Source organism: Acinonyx jubatus, chromosome D1 (genome assembly GCF_027475565.1).
Source record: "Acinonyx jubatus isolate Ajub_Pintada_27869175 chromosome D1, VMU_Ajub_asm_v1.0, whole genome shotgun sequence".
NCBI classification, from domain to species: domain Eukaryota; kingdom Metazoa; phylum Chordata; class Mammalia; order Carnivora; family Felidae; genus Acinonyx; species Acinonyx jubatus.
Genome location: NC_069390.1, coordinates 91,911,983 through 91,932,409, shown reverse-complemented (window position 1 = coordinate 91,932,409; position 20,427 = coordinate 91,911,983). Strand labels below are relative to the sequence as shown.

The 20,427-nt window shown below is 40.0% G+C and overlaps 3 protein-coding genes across 4 annotated transcripts in view; 2 read left to right on the top strand and 1 right to left on the bottom strand.

Moving 5' to 3' along the window:
• Positions 1-15,667, bottom strand: part of LOC106976583 (olfactory receptor 8B12-like) — a 44,754-nt gene extending 29,087 nt beyond the window's left edge. For both annotated transcript variants that reach the window (XM_053203940.1, XM_053203939.1), the window contains exons 1-2: positions 15,301-15,667; positions 6,976-7,042 (exon numbers count right to left, since the gene is read on the bottom strand). The gene's annotated coding sequence lies outside the window, so the exon portion shown is untranslated. The remainder of the gene's footprint in view (positions 1-6,975; positions 7,043-15,300) is intronic.
• LOC128311908 (olfactory receptor 151-like) lies at positions 4,479-5,658 on the top strand. Its single transcript, XM_053203938.1, has one exon. The coding sequence runs from the start codon at positions 4,510-4,512 to the stop codon at positions 5,656-5,658; it is 1,149 nt and encodes a 382-aa protein (XP_053059913.1). The 5' UTR covers positions 4,479-4,509.
• LOC106976610 (acireductone dioxygenase) lies at positions 10,480-15,914 on the top strand. The gene is given in 5 exon segments (XM_053202547.1): positions 10,480-10,514; positions 14,515-14,876; positions 14,879-14,896; positions 14,899-14,973; positions 14,976-15,914. Coding segments are annotated over 5 exon segments (687 nt in total). The 3' UTR covers positions 15,173-15,914.
• Positions 15,915-20,427: the final 4,513 nt, after the last annotated feature.

The following is a 20,427-nucleotide window of genomic DNA, read 5'->3' as shown; positions in this document are numbered from 1 at the left end:
TGGTAAGAGTGGACATCACTGTCCTCTTCCTGATCTTAGAGGAAAAGCTCTCAGTTTTTTTTTTCCCATTGAGGATGATATTAGCTATGATTCTTTCGTATATGGACTATATGGTGTTGAGGTATGTTCTTTCTATCCCTACTGTCTTGAGGGCTTTTATCAAGAATTTTTTTCTTGGGATTTTTGTCTGGTTTTGGAATCAAGCTAATGCTGGACTCATAGAATGAGTGTTGAAGTCTTCCATCCCTTTCTATTTTTTGGAACAGTTTAATCCTTCTTTAATGTTTGATAGAATTCCCCTGGGAAGCCATCCAGCCCTGGACTCTTGTTTGTTCAGAGATTTTTGATTACTGAGTCAATTTCTATAGGTTATGGGTCTGCTCAAATTTTCTTTTTCTTCAGGTCATCATCTCATGGTTGTGGAATGGAGCCCAACATTGGGCTCCACCCTGAGCATGGAACCTGCTTGGGATTCTCTCTCTCCCTCTCTTTCTGCCCCTCCCCTAATCATTCTCTCTCTCTCTCTCCAAAAATAAATAAATAAAATAAACATTTTAAGCCACGTTGAGTATGCCTAATGAAGAATAATGATGAGTAGTAGCCATAATGGTAGTAACTGAGGATGTTGATGGTAATGACTGACATGGTGGTGGTGGTGGTGGTGGTAGTGATTATGGGGTGTTTAGCTATACAAATTTGAATGCTTAGACTCCAAGTTTCCCAAGCTGAAGATGACTCCAAATAAAAGGAAAATTAACACACCTGGGAGACAAACCATGATTCCCAGCACAGGCATAAGCCGGACTCTAATTGCTCCTTCAGCAAAGACTCCAGGGCCTGAAATGACTGCATCCCAGGAGGTTCTGCGCATGTGTTGTATAAACAGACCCCCAGTGACCCATTTTTCATAACCCTACTGGCCTCTTGGAATATATTTAGGAATAGATACAAATCTGGACAGCTCCCTCATTTCTTGATGTTTAGTTCCTAACTATTGGAACGAAGGCATCCCCTAAAATTTCCAGGAGACTGTGTTGTTTTTTTTCTCAACACAGGTATTTAATTACAAATTTAAAGCAATTATATGAAAAAAATATTTCTTCCATGAACTCCTGTTTCTAATTCAGGCTTTATTTCTAAGCATTTGTTTACCTTCATCTCTAAGCGTTTTCTTCTTTATGTGCTGAGTTCTCATAGGCTGCAAGCCGAAGCCTCTTATGGTCCAGTAGAACTAGAGGTAATCATTGTAGTAACTGATATCAAATATATGGATCATGTTTGCTCATTTCATATCATTAGATGATTATGGGAGTAAAAAATTAAATTTAAATCAGTTCTATCTAGGATTTTTCAGTCCACACCACACTGAGTGGTATTTACTCTACACTGCTTTGTAGAACACATTGATTTCTGGTAATGGTATATTCAAGGTGGATTTTCTATGTTTCTTATTGTTTTAAGAGGTGAAAATTGTGTACAAGGGGAAAAGATAAGATTTTTTAAATCTATTGTTGTTATCTAGAAGAAATTTGTTTTCTCCTTAGTAATAAATGGAAAAAACTTAGCTACTTCTGAGACTAGTTATTATGAAGTTAAATGCCATACCACCAATAACATAACATGTGAAGTTTACAATGCAAGTCTGATTTTTGTGTCTTCACATCCTAAGGATTTAAAGACTCTTATATCTAAGAAAAGGAAATACGGTTAGTGCCAGAGTTATTATTATTATAGGAATCAAATGACACAATGCATTATAAAGTACATTTAATAAGGCAGGTTACAAAATGGTTTTTTAATACATTTAAGGGTGCCTGGGTGGCTCAGTCCATTAAGCATCCAACTCTTGATTTCAGTTCAGATCATGATCTCAAGGATCATGAGTTCAAGCCCTGCATCGGGCTCCACACCATCAGCAAGGAGCCTGCTTGGGATTCTCTCTCTCTCCACTCCTCCCACCCTCTCTCTCTCTTTGCCCCTTCTCTGTATCTCTGTATGCACAGGTGTACTCTCTTTCACAGTCTCTCAAAATAAATAAACTTAAATATATGTCTGTGTGTGTTTGTGTGTGTGTGTGTGTGTGTGTATACCCAATGTAAATATATATATGCATAGAAAAATCTAGAAAGATAGTCACTGCCAGTATTAGTCTCTAAATAGTGGGGGAATATGATGTTTATACTTTCCTTATTTGTATTTCTGATTTTCTACAATGCATATGTATTGCCTTTGTAATTTTTTAAGTGCACCTGAAATTACCAATGAAATCCATCCTGCACCTCCAAAGATTCAATAAATTAAGTTTACTAAATAATAATAAAGTGCTACCTAAAGATGAGCTACAGAAATCAGAAGACGGTTTAGTGGAAACAAAACAGATGGTAGTCAGAAGTCCTGGGTTTTAGGCCCAGTTCTGTATCTACTAACTGTATGATTTGGGGTAACATTTACAGTTTGAATTTAAGAGAGAATGAAAAAATAATATAACATTCCTCTTTTTTCATAGGCTATGCACAAACTAAGCCATCAAGTGTAAAGCACTTTCAACCACGACACTGCTTAGAACTGTAGGTGTGTGGATGTAAAAGCCTGCACATCTGGGCTAAAGGAAATGAGCTCATGATCAGGAGAGAAGAGTTTGAGTTCTAAGTCACTGATAATTTTTAGTAAGCTTCAAGAAACTCACTGAGTGTCTGGCACTTCTGTTTTCTCAGTAGGAAAATAGAAACAAAAATCCTACTCAGAACACATTTCTCCTCATACCCCAAATTTGAGGAGTTAATGAGATTGACCTTCAAAGAGCATTATACAAAAGTTAGTAATTATATGAGGAAGTAATAAAAAGAATGAAAATGTAAGGTTTTTAACCTAAGAGAAGTATCTTAGAGATGGGATGGCTATAAGTATCATATCCAGCAATGATGATCCATGCTTCTTAGGGAAATGTTGACAATTTGAGTACCTTGCCACTAGGGAAATAATGGGGCCTGGTTTGATATTACAATCTGAACATCATCATCATAATAGCTACTGAGCACTTACTCTGTCCTATATTATGTGCCAATGCCCACCCTGCACCGCAGATCAATTAAATCTGAACATCTGTGGGTGGAGGAATCAATACTTTGTAAATGCTCCAAGGGATTACAGAACACAGTCAATATTGAGAACCACTGTCTTATAGCCTCACGTCCAGTGAAAACCTAAGAACAAATTCCAGACACCGAATGACAACTCACTTTTATGGGAACCGAGTGGTTGAAAACATTTTCTAAATATGCATTATCCCATGTTATTTTTACAACCGACTTGGAAATTGGTTTCTTTTTTTTTTTTTTTTTTGGTTTTTTTAATGTGTATTTATTTTTTAGAGACAGAATGTGAGTGGGGGAGGGGCAGAAAGAGAGGGAAACACAGAATCCAAAGCAGGCTCCAGGCTCCAGGCTCCAAGCTGTCAGCACAGAGCCCAAGGCAGGGCTCAAACCCATGAATGGGAGATCATGACCTGAGCTGAAGTCCGACACTTAACCTACTGAACCACCCAAGCACCCTGGAAATTGATTTCTTTGTCAACAAAAAGCATCCTGCAAGGATTTCATCAGAAGACAAGCTTCATTGCTGTGCAGTTTGCAAACCGAGGAGACACAGCATTCGGCTACAAACCAAAGTAGCTCCGTCAGGGAAGGATCAGGCTTGGGGTTAAATAGGCAAAAAACGGCAAGTTCTGTGTCCTCCACAGAGATTGGTCAGACTGAGGTCCCAAATTGCAAGTTTCAGGAGCAAAGTGACAAGCAGGATACAGCTCAGTATTTCTGATAGTTTCACAATATGACAGCTGCTGGAGAGCATGGCAGGATATGTTGTGAGGATTTCTTGGGGGAGTTTGGGGGGTGTGGGGTTTTTTTTGCAAATTTTGCAGAATTTTCTGCAAGCTTGTCATCCCAGGCTGAGACATGGTCATTCTGCCTGATTAAAATTTTAGTTTTTCTCCCTTGACATGAGGGAACTCATCTTGCCTGGCAGCAGTTGCTAATTATTGGGGTCTTTTGTTCTCATTTTCATCTTTCAGATACGGAAATTGACTTGTCACTCAATGATATGGCTGTAACTACCATACTACCCTGACACTGTGTCAATTTGAGAAGGATATCATGCATTCATATTCAGAAACTATCTGGGAATTGCACAGATGACAAGGAAATTTTATTTCTGAAGCATGTCCAAGCACAAAATATGAAGTATGCTGCTTGTTACCTATAGGACAGAGGTTCTCAGACCTACGCAGGCATCAGCATCATCTGGAGAGAGTGTTCAACCCAGACTGCTAGCCCCAATCCCAGAGTTTCTGATTTGGTAGGTCCCGGGTGGAGGCTGAGAGTTTGCATCTCTAACATGGTGCTGATGCTGCTGGTCCAACAAATGTACCCTAAGAACCATTGCTGTAGGATATTTAAGAAACATAAAAGTGGTAAAAGCCCCAGATCTTGTCCCCTTTTTCCTCCCAACCTCATGGTCTTTGAAATACCCAGAGCCTGGTCTTCCTCCCAGCCAACTGCCAAAGGGAGGATTCATCAGGAAAGAGCCCAGGATCACCCAACTGAACCCAAGTGCTCAAAACCAGCTTTGCCAAGAAGTCTAAGATGTAGGCTCTCATGGGCTGTTCTTTCCCATCCCCACAGGGCTCCCAATCACAGGGGAATGGCTGCCGAAAATCACTCTACAGTGACCGAGTTTATTCTCAGGGGATTGACAAATCGGCCAGAGCTCCAGCTCCCTCTCTTCCTCCTCTTCCTTGGGATCTACTTGGTCACCATCATAGGGAACCTGGGCATGTTCACGCTGATTTGTCTCAATGCTCAGCTTCACACCCCCATGTACTACTTCCTCAGCAATCTGTCCCTTGTGGATCTCTGCTACTCCTCTGTCATTACCCCGAAAATGCTGGTGAACTTTGTGTCAGAGAAGAACATCATCTCCCATGCGGGGTGCATGTCACAGCTCTACTTCTTCGTTGTGTTTGTCGTTGCAGAGTGTTACATGCTGACAGTGATGGCCTATGACCGCTATGTCGCCATCTATACCCCTTTGCTCTACAATGTCATCATGTCTCCTCAAGTGTGTTCCCTGCTGATGGCCGCGGCCTATGCCATGGCTTTCATTGGCGCAACAATAGACACTGGTCTGATGTTAAAACTGTCCTACTGTGAGTTCCTCGTCAGTCATTACTTCTGTGACATCGTGCCCCTCATGAAGCTCTCCTGCTCTAGCACCTATCATATTGAGATGACAGTGTTCTTTTTGGCTGGATTCAACATCATAGCCACCAGCTTAACAGTCCTTGTTTCCTACGTCTTCATCCTCTCCAGCATCCTCCACATCAGCACCACACAGGGAAGGTCCAAAGCCTTCAGCACCTGCAGCTCTCACCTTGCAGCTGTGGGAATGTTCTATGGATCTACAGCATTCATGTACTTAAAACCCTCCACGGCCAGTTCTGTGGCCAAGGAGAATGTGGCCTCCGTGTTCTACACCACGGTGATCCCTATGCTGAACCCCCTGATCTACAGCTTGAGGAATAAGGAGGTAAAGGCTGCCGTGCAGAAAACACTGAGGAGAAACTTCTTCAGATGCAAATGTCATCATTCTTCCTCAGGTTGAAAATTGGGAGAAGTGTAGGGGAGAAGCCCTCCAAAAATGTAAACACACGTGAAGGGAGAACCACCACTTCTCAGCATGACTCATTGTATATATTCACTGATTTTTTCGTCCTTCCTTTCTCCATCTCACATCTCTCACGTCCTACTCTGCTTGAATATGATTTCAAGTTTATATTGAACTTAGCGGTACATAAGACAAATGGAGACAAATTTGAAAGTCATCAAGAAATAACAAATACCCTTTTTCCACCCAGATTTCTCCCTCTGTTCACTCTCTCATTATGTGGTTACCACTTCCTTATTCCTGCCAGGATTGCTTACGTGGTCCCTTCACTCAGTTACTGACATCATCATATCATCATCACACCTAACATTTATGGAATGCTAGCCAATCTACTAAGTGTTTTACTTAATTATCTCATTTTCTCAGATGAAGAAACTGATGTAAAGAGGTTAAGTAACTTCCCCCAGATCACAGACCTGCTAAACAATTAACACCAAGATTCAAACCCACAACTCATTATCCCCTCTCTCGGCTGACAGTCTCCCTACACAATGTTTTGATATTAGCATAATTAAAACCTTTCCATTTCAAAATTCTGGAAAATAACTTCCCCTCCTTCAAGTATCATCACACAGCTCCCAAACAGGCAAGGAATATTATACATTCCTGTAGTCCTTTAACCTCCAGAAAGACTTGACATTTCACATCACCAGCCAATTTCACTCAGTAAATCCTATTGCCATGGAGCAAAATGTCTTCCCCTATTTTTAAAAAATATTTATTTATTTTTGAGAGAGAGACAGAGCACAAGTTGGGGGAAGGGCAGGGAGAGAAGGAGACTCAGAATCCAAAGCAGGCTCCAGGCTCCAAACTGTCAGCACAGAGCAAGCAGGCAACAGACTCCGAGCTGTCAGCACAAAGCCCTACGCAGGCTTTGTATTTTCCTTGTATAGATCTCATTTTTAGGAGTGCTAATGTAAATGTCATTGTGTTCTTAATTTCAAATTCTACTTGGTCTTTGCTCCCATAGAGGAAAGCAATTGACTTTTTATATGTTAACCTTGTATCCTTCCACCTCGCCATGATTACTTAGTTCCAGGAGTTTTTTGGTTGATTCTTTCAGATTTTCTGCATAAGCAATTATGTCATCTGTGAATAAAGACAGATTTATTTCTTCCTTCTCAATCTGTACAACTTTTTTTTTCATGTTTTACTGTGTTAGCTAGGACTACCATTACTACACCGAAAAACAGTCATTAGGGGGACATCCTTACCTTGTTTCTGATTTTAGTAAGAAAGATTTGATGTTCTTACCATTAAGTATGATGTTAGGTGTAGGTTTTGTGTAGGTTTTCTTTCTCAAGTAGAGGAAGTTCTTGTTCTAGAGGAATAGAGAATAAATCTACTCTCAGTTTACTGAGTTGTTTCTCTCTCTCTTTTTTTTTTTTTTTTTTCGGGAATGGGTGTTGGATTTTATCAAATGCTTTTTCTGCACCTATTGATAGGATGTTGTGATTTTTATTCTTCAGTCTGCTTATGGATGAAATACTTTAACTGACTTTTGAATGTTGAATCATCCTTACATAACTGGGATAAATCCCACCTAGTCATAGTGTATAATTCTTTACATATATTGTTGGATTCTATTTGTTAATATTTCATTGAGAATTTTTGCATTTATGGTCACGAGAGATATTGGTCTATAGTTTGTTTTTTTCTTGCACAGTCTTTGTCTGGTTTTAGTGTTGGAGTAATGATGGCCTCACAGAATGCCGCTATCTTATAAAATAAACTGTAGAGATTTGGTATAATTTTTCCTTAAATATTTCATTGAATTCATAGGTTGTCCAGAGTGGGCTGGAGTTGGGTATTTCCTTTCCTCCATAAGGAGGCTGGTGCCAGCTAGCACTTTCCCCCATGAGGACTGCCAAGAAAAGCCTAATAATTGCCTATGGTCAGGCTTGAAAGATCACACATAGACTTTGGCCTGGAGCAAGTTTCCTCAGCTTCCAGGACCTGGGTCCGTCCTTCCAACAGCAGACCACACTGTTGGTATGTTCACTTCCAGGGATGGTCAGGCAGGAGCTGTATTCAAGGGATGTGGATGACCATTGGGCATGTGAACTATAGGTGTTTATACCTGCGCATGTGTAGGTGCCTCGCATTGTAAAGTAAGTGAGAATGAGAGGGAGAGGGGGTAAGCTGTGGTCCATGGGCAGGCACCTGGGAAACCAGGGTGGCCCTCCCTGTGCTACCACCTTTTGGCATGGAACCTTATAGATTCTCAGGATTCTAAACTTGAATCTGGCCTTCCAGTGTTATGAAAGGTAAGTTTGTCAAGGTAAGAGGTAGAAACGTGTTTTATTTAACACTTTATTAGGGCTATTCTTTGTTTACTTTTTATTGTGGCAAAAAGCATGTAACAAAAAATTGGCCATCTTAACTGTTTTTAAGTGTTTAACTATTTCAGAAGTGTTAAGTATATTTGCATTGCGAAACAGATTTCTGGACTTTTTCAACTTGCAGATCTGAAACTCTATATCCATTAAATAACAATTCCACTTTTCTTCTTCCTTGCAACCTCTGGTAACTATGATTTTACTTTATGTTTCTATGAATTTGACTACTTTAGATTTTTATTTAAGTGGAATCATACATTATTTGTCTTTTTGCAACAGACTTCTTTCACTTAGCATAATATCCTCAAGGTTCATCCATTTTGTAGCATGTGATAGTATTTCTTTGCTTTTTAGGGAGGAATAATATTCCTATGTATGTACATACCACATTTTGTTTCCTCATGCATTGTCAATGGACATTTGGGTTGCGTCCATCTCTTGGCTATAGTAAATTAGTGCTGCAAATATCTCTTTAAGATCCTACTTTCAACTCTTTTAGAATAGAAATCCCAAATGGGATTGCTAGCTCATATGGTAGCTCTATTTTTAATTTTTTGAAGAACCTCCATACTATTTTCCATAGCAGTCTCACCATTTTACTAACTCACCAATAATGCACAAAGGTTGCCATTTTCAATATCCTTACCAACACTTGTTTTCTGTTTTCTTTCATAGTTGCCATCCTAATGGGTATGAGGTGATAGTTCATCATGGTTTTGACTTGCATTTCTGATAATTAGTGATATTGAGCATCTTTTCATTTGCTTGCAGGCCACTTATATATCATCTTTGGAGAAATATCTATACAAGTCTTAGTCCATTTGAGCGCCTATCACACAATACCACAGATTGGGTGTCTTATAAACAACAGAAGTTTATTTCTTACAATACTGGAAGCTGAAAAACCCAAGATGAAATCACTAGGAGATTTGGTGTCTGGTGGGAGCCTGCTTCCTTGTTTACAGATAGCCAACATCTCACTATAACCTCACATAATGGAAGGGGCAAAGGAGCTCTCTGGGGTCTCTGGAGTCTCTAAGAGCAGTAATCCCATTTATGAGAGTTTCTTCATGACCTAATCACTCCCCCAAAGCTCCACCTCCAAATATGATCACACTGAATTAGGGTTTAACACATGAATTTGGGGGACACACAAACATTCAGTCCACAGCAAAGCCTTTTCCCCATTTTTTAATCAGGTTATTTGTTTTTATTGTTGTTAAGTTGTAGGCGTTCTGCATATATTCTGAGACACTAGCTGCTTATCAGGTATCTAATTTGCAAATATTTTCTCCCATTCTATAGTTTGTTTTTTGGCTCTATTGATTGTGTCCTTTGATTCAAACAATTTGCAAGTTTGACATAGTCCCATTTGTCTATTTTTTGCTTTCATGGCCTCTTTACTCCCACAACCAGAGATATTGACTGTGTCACCTAGGTGAAATGCATAATCAATGCCTGTGTCATAAATGGATGCTGGGTAATGGGCATTTCTATTCCCTATCCACCTCCCTTTGTTTCTCTCAAGAAACCCAAGCCACACAAACATAAATAAACATAAATTGATGATAGACAGATGATGATGATGATGATGATAGATAGATAGATAGATAGATAGATATCATTTATCTATATTTTTTATATTTAAGATAGATATTTTAGATTGTAACTTAGAAATTACACAACCCATATTAAAGAGAACATGGGTCATGTGGAAATTGAGATTTTTTTATTCTCTTCCCTGTCTGTCCTGTTTGTTACTACACTTCCCAAGGATGATTCTTAATCTACCCACTGCCTCTTTCTTCAACCACAAATAGGGAGAAGTTTTACTTCTCTGTCCGTTTCTGGAAGATGACAGTGGAAAGTCAGAAGCTCTCCTTCACGACCCACTCCCTTCCTCCCACATCATTCCTTTGGCCCATCTCTGTTTCAGAAATTCAGGCAGAAAACCATCTAAAAGTGTCAGCTGTCCTAGAAAGGAGGCCATACACACTCACTGATGCCAAAATGCAAGGGCAGCAGAGACAGCCTACTGTCAATCCGCCTGGGAGTCCAGGGGAACCTTTGAGAGGAAGGAGTTTTTCCCTTAATGTTTACTTATTTATTATGAGAGAGAGAGCACACGCACGAGTGGAGTGGGGAATGGGGGGAAGGAGGTGAGAGAGAGAGAGAGAGAGAGAGAGAGAGAGAGAGAGAATCCCATGCAGGCTCCAGGTTATCAGCACAGAGCCCAAAGTGGAGCTCATTCCCATGAACATGAGATCATGACCTGAGCCGAAACTAAGAGTCAGATGCTTACCTGACTGAACCACCCAAATGCCCCAGGAAGGAGGTTTTAGACCAGGAAACAGCTGGAATATTTAGCTGACCTAGGGCAAACAGCAAAGTGCTAGCTCCTGTCATGTTCTGTACGATTATGGCCCAGCAGTTTCCAACTATGAAAGCAGATTCGTGAGAGAGGGACAGATGAAAAACTCAGGAACGTAGATAAAGAGATAAAGAAATGGCTTCTAGAGGCTTCTGGCTTCTCCATTGGAGCTGACATAGGCTACTTCACTAGGCAAACTGAGAGGGCAACTGCCACATAATATCCTGTTTCCCAATGATTTTCTCTCCCTCTCTTTTTCTTATAGACAATCACCCTCAAATAGCAAGTGATCCTTAGCTGTCCTCATGTATTTAGGAAACAGTAACAAGTGGACTGAACAATCATTGGACCAGACTTGTCAACTAGTGGACTTCACTTTAGAGAAAGGGCAAACTGTGTGGGCCACTTTATTTGGTGCCAGCCATGCAATAGGATTCGTAGTTCATTATTCTTAGACAGGTTCATTTCATGAGACAAGAGCCCAACAGTCCCCTAATCTCAGGGGGTCAAGTTCGACGTCCATAATAAGGCTGGCTGGAAACATTCTTAGACTCCAGCAATAGAAACAGTCTGTAGATCCCACCATTGAGTACATAGTCCTAAACGTCATTCTCGTTTTTTCAGTACAGAGCCATGCCCACCCTATTCTGAAGGTCTTGTTGACCCCACTCCAGATTTCTCTGGTTCAAACTCTCTAAAGTCAACCTCTTTTCGTCTGATGGGTTGATTAGGGGAAGAAGAATTGCAAAACTTCAATATCTAAACAGAATGGTGGGGGCGCCTGGGTGGCTCAGTTGGTTAAGCGTCCGACTTCAGCTCAGGTCATGATCTCACGGTTGCTGAGTTCAAGCCGCAGGTCAGGCTCTGTGCTGACAGCTCAGAGCCTGGAACCAGCTTTGGCTTCTGTGTCTCCCTCTCTCTCTGCCCTCCCCCACTCGTGCGCTGTCTCTCAAAAATAAATAAATGCTAAAAAATTTTTTAACAGAATGGTGAACGGAATCAGTTAAGATTTAAATAAAATTTTCCACATTACCATAAGTTGAAACCTACTTAATATCTCTGAGCCTCAGTTACCTTAATTGTTAATAATATTCCCTACTTCAGCCTTGAGGGATTGAGAAACTCATGAAATGGGTTATTTTCTGTACTTATTATGGGTAAACTCGAAAATTAGTGTCATGGCACATGAAATATTTTTCTTAAATAATCAGAGGGAAACATGAAAAAGAAATAACAATAATCTTATAGCCTAGCTCTGTGTTTCAAGATTGCAATGTATTATGCAAATTATATTTGTAAAGGCATATGAGGCAGGTATTGTTTGCATTGTACAAATAAATACACAGAAGTTTACAAAGATGAACATACTTTGACCAAACCTGCATGGTTAGTAGCAGGTAGAAAAGTGATGCACACACATATTTAAACTGACTCAAAAAATCATGTTCTCTTTAACGTTAAATTATAACAATGACGAGAAATTTGTGGTCACAAATCTAGATGAGCTGCAGGTTAAAATGAAAACTGACTGTCAGAGAAATACAAATCTTGCAGCAGCATGCATGCAGTGAGAACCATATAGGCTTTGTAATCACGCTGACTTTCATCTGAACTCTGATGTTTTCATTTACTGCAAAAACAAGGAGATGCTCCACTGGGTTCTTCTGAGAGTGAAAGACTTGCCAGTGCGAATCACCGCAGGGACAAATGGATCCTGAAAAACAGCCTGTAAGAGGAGGGATATACATGGGGAAAAGGAGAGGATCTGGCTTTTCTTTCTCAGTCTAACCTTTGAGAGGTAGACAAGCCCAAATGTGATCTTGGACAGTGAGGGTAAAGGATGGCGTTTTAAATGGAGGTTTTATTAATATTTATTAATATTTATTAATAGTTAGGTTAGCCAACAGGTCAGGGAATGACTGACTTTGAAAAGATAACTTGTGAGAAAATATTTGTAAAAGATAAATCTGATAAAGGACTATTATCCAAACACAAACTCTTAAAGCTACACAATAAGAAAAAGAACTACCTTATTTAAAAATGGGCCAAAGACCTGAACAGACACCTCACCAAAGAAGATATAGAGATGGCAAATAAGCATATGAAAAGATGCCCCACATCATATGTCATCAGGGAAACACAAATCAAAACAATGAGATACTACTACATACCTATTAGAGTGACCTAAATCAAGAACACTGACAATAGCACACGGTGGGTTAGATGTAGAATAAAAGGAACTCTTATTCATTGCTAGTGGGAACGGAAAATGGTGTAGACACTTTGGAAGAAGTTTAGCCGTTTCTCACAAAACTAAACATACGTTTACCATACAATCCAGCGATTGTGCTCCTTGGTGCTTAACCAAAGGAGCTGAAAAACCTACAGATGGATGTTCATTGCAGCTGTATTCATAATTGCCAAAACTTAGAGGCAACCAAGATGTCCTTCAGTTTGTGAATGGGTGAATAAGCTGTGGTTCATCCAGACACTGGAATATGATTCAGTGCTAAAAAGTAATGAGCTATCAAATCATGAAAAGACCTGGAAGATGGGGCACCTGGGTGGCTCAGTCAGTTAAGCATCCGACTTCCTCTCAGGTCATGATCTCACAGCTCATGAGTTCGAGCCCCACGTCAGGCTCCATGCAGACACTCCAAGCCTGGAGCCTACTTCAGATTCTGTGTCTCCCTCTCTCTGCCCTCCCCTGCTTGTACTCTGTCTCTCTCTCTCTCACACACACACACACAAATAAATGAACATTTAAAAATATTTTTTTAAAGATAAATAACTTTAAAAAAAGGCATGGAAGAAACTTAAATACATATTACTAAGTAAAGGAAGCCAACTCTATGACAACCTGGAAAAGGCAAAACTATGCAGACAGTAGAGAAGTTAATGGTTGTCAGAGCCTCTGGGGGAGAGAGGGATTGACAAGTGAAACACAGGGCTTTTAGGGCAGAGAAACTACTCTGTGTGACACTGTAATGGTTATACATATAACAGATACATGTCATCATACATTTGTCCAAACCCATCAAATGACAACACCAAGAGAGGTGTAATGTAATTACACTAATGTAACCTATGGACATCGGGTCATGATGATGTATAACTGTATGTTCGTCAATTATATCAAATGTACAACTCTAATGCAGAATGTTGATAATGGAAGAGGCTGTGCATGTGGGAAGGCAAGAGACATGTGGGAAATCTCTGTACTTCTGCTCAATTTGCTGTGAGCCTGAAACTGCTCTAAAGAAAATATAAAACTCATACATGATACGCACTAAACATATTAATGAAAAACTAAAGGATGTGAAGAGTGTAATACGTAAAATACAAAGATCCTCTTCCCCACTCATGCTCTCTCTCTCTCTCTCTCAAAAAAAAAATATATATAATAATAATAGTGCCAAACTTTCTTACACTTTTTTTAAATTTTTTTGTAATGTTTATTGTTGAAAGAGACAGAGTGTGAGTGGGGAAGAGTCAGAGAGAGAGAGGGAGACACAGAATCCGAAGTAGGCTCCAGGCTCTGAGCTGTCAGCACAGAGCCCTATGTGGGGGCTCGAACCCACGAGCTGTGAGATCATGACCTGAGCTGAAGTCAGATGCTTAACCAACAGAGCCACCTAGGTGCACCTCTCACACTCTAAAAAACTGAAGAGGAGGGAACACTCTCAAACTCGCTTACGAGGCCAGGATTCATCTGATGCAAAATCTGATGAGGACACTACTAAAAAGGACAACTACAAGCCAATATCCCTTATGTAAATAAATGCAAGATTACCAACTTCAGCAACCTGAATTCAACAGCACATTTAAAGAATTATATGCCATGATTACGTAGGTTTTATCACTGGGGTAGAAGGATGGTTTCACAGACACAAATCAATAAATGTGACACAGCACATCAATAGAATGAAAGATTAAAACTATATGATCATCTCAATTAGATGTAGAAAAGCAGGCAACAAAATACTACATCCTTTCATGATAAAAACAAAACTGTCAAACACAGTTCTAAACATGTTTATGTGTTTTAACAAATGAGGCACATGGTTTTTCTGATTCTTGAAGAAGCAACTCATCCTGGCATTTTAAGCTATCAAGGATTTGGCTCTTCCTTCGCTGCGTCCTCCGCCCGGCCACGGTGCAGGCCTCGTACGTGGACATGTCGGCCGACGACCCGAGGCTGCCCCACCGCAGCGAGCCCTGCGGCCTGGTTCGCCTGGAGCACCTGCGCCTGCTCGGGGTTCTTTACTGGAAGCTTGATGCTGACAAATACGAGAATGATCGGGAGTTAGAAAAGATCCGAAAACAGGGAAACTATTCCTGGGTGGACACAATAACCATATGCAAGGATAAACTAACAAATTATGAAGAAAAGATCAAGATGTTTTAGGAGAAGCACCGGCACCTGGACGACGAGATCCGCTACAACTTGGCACCGGCTACTTTGATGTGACAGAGAGGACAAGTGGACCCTCATCTTCATGGAAAAAGGAGACATGATCACCCTTCCCGCGGGGATCTATCACGGTTCACTCTGGATGAAAACAGCTACATGAAAGCCTTGCGGCTGTTTGTGAGAGAACCGGTGTGGCCGGCCATTTCTAGGCTCCGGGGCAGCACATGGAATTTTTGGCACAGACAGGGTAGCGGCGCCCTGGGGCCTCGCTCACCCTTCGCCCTTGGGAATGTCCTGAACGTGATCCCGGCAGAGAACTTGTCGTAGACCGGGGGCCACGAGAGCTTTCCTCTGCCAGGTTATTTGATCCAAGGGTGTTCTGATGAAAGGAGCTTTTTAAACAAGTGATTTTTACATGTTAGCAGCTCTGGGAATGTGGACAGATCACATTTTACCTAATTCGAGATCCGCGGCCAGCAGCCATGCGTCAGCGCGCACGTTCGATTTTAACGCAAACGAGAGCATCTGCCAAACGTGCTTGCGGAGCTGCTCAGCCCAGACCTGGTGCTTGGACGGTGAGCAGATGTCGGTCGATGCCACGCCTGCCTTGTAAGCAGGTGTCACAGTGGATGACAGACTGGCCAGCTAGAGGACGTTTTTCTCCCAGAACTGGGTGGAGACCGGTCGGGGGTCAAGCTCTCACATTAGTGGGGGACACTCGGGGTTCCTTGTGTACTTTCTTGTTGGAAACAAAGTAGTTGCCTTAACTGTGTACTCTGGGCTTGGAGTCCTTATTCAGGAACATATTGGTCAGTAAAACCACCGTTCAGATACAAAAAGAAAAAAAAAAAGCTATCAAGGGTTCTAACCTCATCACAGCATCAACCAGAGACAGCGGTGATGCAATAATGGAGTGAGGACAGGATCAGGGGACAAAGTGTTACTCTAGATGCAGGGCTTTGACCCATAGTGTCTCATCCAGGGCCAGAGATGCCTCTGCCCTCACTCTCCGCAGCCATACCTTTTCTCATCCCTCTTTGCGATTGGCTCCCTTCTTTTAACCCTTGGAATGTTCTCTGCCCCATCCTATTCTAAGCTGTTTCCATTGAACAAATAATAATTCTTAAAAACCCTTTATACTACTTTAAAAGGAGCACTACATATATTTATAGATATAAAGATGTATGTGTTTGAATATGTGAGGATTCATAAGGAATTAGTGACAATTGTTACTTCCAACATGGAGAATTCAGGGACGGAATGGAAGGGAGGAAGACATATTTTCACTGCATAACCTCCACTTACATTGTTCAATTTTTTACCATGTGCAAGTATTATTTAGTCATAATATATTTTAATAATACTTAATTACTGCTTTTTAATTTTTTTAACTTTTATTTATTATTGAGAGACAGAGAGAGACAGAGCATGGGCAAGAGAGGGGAAGAGAGAGAGGGAGACACAGAATCCGAAACAGGCTCCAGGCTCTGAGCTGTCAGCACAGAGCCCCACACGGGGCTCAAACTCACAGACCACAAGATCATGACCTGAGCCAAAGTCGGACACGCAACCGACTGAGTCACCCAGGCGCCCCAGGAACTAAGATTTATTAAGTGCCTGGCCTTCGATTCTCTCAAAATCCCCACAAAGTCAAGGTCATTGTCGCACTTTTAAATTAAAATAGAGAAACTAATATTTAGAGACACTAAGTAATTTGCTCATTGTCACACAACTAGTAAGCACTGAGCCAAAATACAAAACCAGCCCCACTACACGCCTCACAAATTGCTATTTCCTCCATTAACCACAGAATGTGGCCTCTTCACCTCAGCTGCCTGACACACATCCCTCAGGTGTCCTGAACTCGATTTTCTTTCCCTATTCCATATTGACTAAAGCACAATCTTTCCAACACTCTCGATTTCATAACTTCATCCCCTTCGATCTGGGACACACTAAACAAAACTAAACTCACAAACAAACGAAGCAAACAGAACTACTCACCCTTGGGGCGCCTGGGTGGCTCAGTCGGTTAAGCATCCGACTTCGGCTCAGGTCATGAGCTCAAGGCTGGTGGGTTCCAGCCCAGCATTGGACTCTGTGCTGATAGCTCAGAGCCTGGAACCTGCTTCGGATTCTGTATCTCCCTCTCTCTCTCTGTCCCTTCCTCACTCACACTCTGTGTCTCCATCTCTTAAGAAATAAATAAACATTAGGAAAAAAAAGAAAGACAAGAACTACTTATCCAAACTTACCTTTTTCCCAAAAGAACCCTCCTGAATGAAGGTCATAAGACAAAGTGTCTTCCCAACATTTAACATGTTAGTACTTTTCCAATGAACCTTCCTTTATTACTAATAGGTCATTGAGATCAAAGGTTCTTATGTATTCTATACCTCTTTTTACTCAATGTTGTGGATTTATACCCCAGTCTTGAGGTGAATTATCACTTTCTCTCATAAACCTATATGAAAAAATTGATGCAATCTGTAATGCCTTAAAAATTCTATGAAAATTGCCTCTTCTGATAAGCTGCTTATGCTGTCTTGATAACTAACTAGATGCCCCAAATTATCTATTCTTCCTTTAGAACTTACAGACCCTTAGTTGATTATCCTAAGCCACAGATTTCTCCACCATAGTTAAAACACCCAAGCTAATCCTTTTTTTTTTAAACATTTATTTATTGTTGACAGACAGAGTGTGAGCAGGGGAGAGGCAGAGAGAAAGGGAGACAAAGAATCTGAAGCAGGCTCCAGGCTCTGAGCTGTCGGCACAGAGCCTGACATGGGGCTTTAACCCTATGAGCTTTGAGATCATTACCTGAGCCAAAGTTGGACACTCAACCGACCGAGCCACCCAGCACCCCTCCTTTTTTTAAAAAGTTCTAAATTCTGACTCTTAGTCTTGTATAAAACTTTCCACCAGCGTTTTTATAACCCTTATAACTACAGAAGTCCCAGTCACTAGACTGGGCCCCTAGGTTTCCACTAATAATCTCAGGAATCACCATGCTTTACATGCTTTCTGGGACCTACATACTTACCACCCACACACCACAGTCTTAACATGCTTCTCTTGTCATTTGGCCAATAACAACTTCAGTAAGTTTTTCACCTCCTAAGCTTTAATATTAAAGATAAGAAAGTATCAGAGAAAATCTTCAGAGACAACCACAAAACAAGGAATAATATGGCAATAAATACATATCTATCAATAATTACTTTGAATGTAAGTGGAGTAAATGCTCCAATCAAAAAACATAGGGTAACAGAATGGATAAAAAAAAAAAAAAAGACTCACTATATACTGTCTACAAAAGACCCATTTTAAACCTAAAGACACCTGCAGATTGAAAGTCAGAGGATGGAGAAACATTTGTCATGCAAATGAATGTCAAAAGAAAGCTAGAGTAGCAACAATTACATTGGACAAAATAGACTTTAAAATAAAGACTGTAGCAAGAGACAAAGAAAAACACTATATAATAATAATAAAGGGAGCAACCCAACAAAACATATACAATTGTAAATATTTGTGCACCCAACACAGGAGTACCTAAATACATAAACTGGTTAATAACAATCATAAAGGAACTAATTGATAATAATACAATAATAGTAGGGGACACTTACATCAAAGGTCAGATTAACTAAACAGAACACCAACAAGGAAGCAATGCCTTTGCATGACACACTGGACCAGATAGGTTTAACACACATATTCAAAACATTCCATCCTAAAACAGCAGAATACACATTCTGTTCAAGTGTACATGGGACATTCTCCAGAATAGATCACATATTAGCCCACAAAACAAACTTGAACAAATCAAGAAGATTTGAAATCATATCATTCAGCTTTTGGGACCACAACACTATGAAACTAGAAGTTCACCACAAGAAAAAACCTAGAAAGACCACAAATACATGAAAGTTAAATAACATGCTACTAAACAGTGAATGGTTCAAACAGGAAATCTAAGAAGAAATTAAAAAGTATATAGAAACAAGTGAAAATGAGAACACTATGGTTAAAAATTCTGGGAAGCAAGTAAAAGCTCAAATAAACAACATAACCTTGCATCTAAAGCAGCTAGAAAAAGAAAAAAACCCTGAAACCATCAGAAAGAAGGAAATAATAAAGAATAGAGCAGAAATAAATGACAGAGACACTAAAAAATATAATAGAACAGATCAATGAAGCCAGGAGCTGATTCTTTGAAAAGAACCAAAAAATTGATAAACCTCTAGCCAGCCTTATCAAGAAAAAAAGAGAAAGGATTCATATAAATAAAACCACAAAGGAGAGAAGAGAAATAACAAACACCACAGAAATACAAGCAATCATAAGAGAATGTTATGAACAACTGCATGCAAAAAAATTGGGCAACCTAGAAAACATGGATAAATTCCTAGAAACATATCTACCAAAGCTCAAACAAGAGGAAATAGAAAACTTAAACTGACCCATAACCAGCAAAGAAATTGAATCAGTAATCAGAAAACTCCCAACAAACAAGTCCAGGACCAGTTGGCTTCACAGGAGAATTCTACCAAACATGTAAAGAAGAATTAATACCTATTCTTCTTAAACTGTTCCAAAAAATAGGAAAGTAAGGGAAACTTCCAAATTCCTGATTCTATGAGGCCAACATTACCCTGACACCAACACCAGATAAAGACACCACTAAAAAAGAGAACTACAGGCCAATGTCCCTGATAAACATAGATGCAAAAACTCTCAATAAAATAGTAGCAAACCAAATTCAATGATACATTTTTTTTAAAAATTCACCACGATCAAATAGGATTTATTCCTGTGTTGCAAAGGTGGTTCAATATTTGCAAATCAATCAGTGTGATACATCACATCAGTAAGAGAATAGGTAAGGACCATACAATCATCTCATCAAATGCAGAAAAAGCATTTGACAAAGTTCAACATCCATTCCTGATAAAAACCTTCAACAAAATGGAGTTAGGGGGAACATACCTCAACATAATAAAAGCCATCTGTGTAAAACCCAGAGCTAACATCATTTTTAATGGGGGAAAACTGAGATTTTTACTCCTAAAGTCAGAAACACGACATGGATGTCCACTCTCACCATTTTTATTCAACTTAGTACTGAAGGTCCTAGCCACAGCAATCAGACAACAGAAAGAAATAAAAGGACTCCAAATTGTGAAGGAAAAAGTAAAACTTTCACTATTTGCAGATGACATAATACTGTATGTAGAAAACGCTAAAGACTCCACCAAAGAAGACTGCTAGCACTGATAAATTCAGTACAGTTGCATGATACAAAATTAATGTAGAGAAATCTGTTGCATTTCTATACACCAATAATCAAGCAGCAGAAAGAGAAATCAAGGAATTGATCCCATTTACACTTGCACCAAAAACCATAAGATACCTAGGAATAAGCCTAACCAAATAGGTAAAAGATCTGTACTCTGAAAACTATAGAACACTTATGAAAGAAATTCAAGACAACACAAAGAAATGAAAAGACATTCCCTGCTCATGGATTGAAGAACAAATATCGTTAAAATGTCTGTATTACCCACAGCAATTTA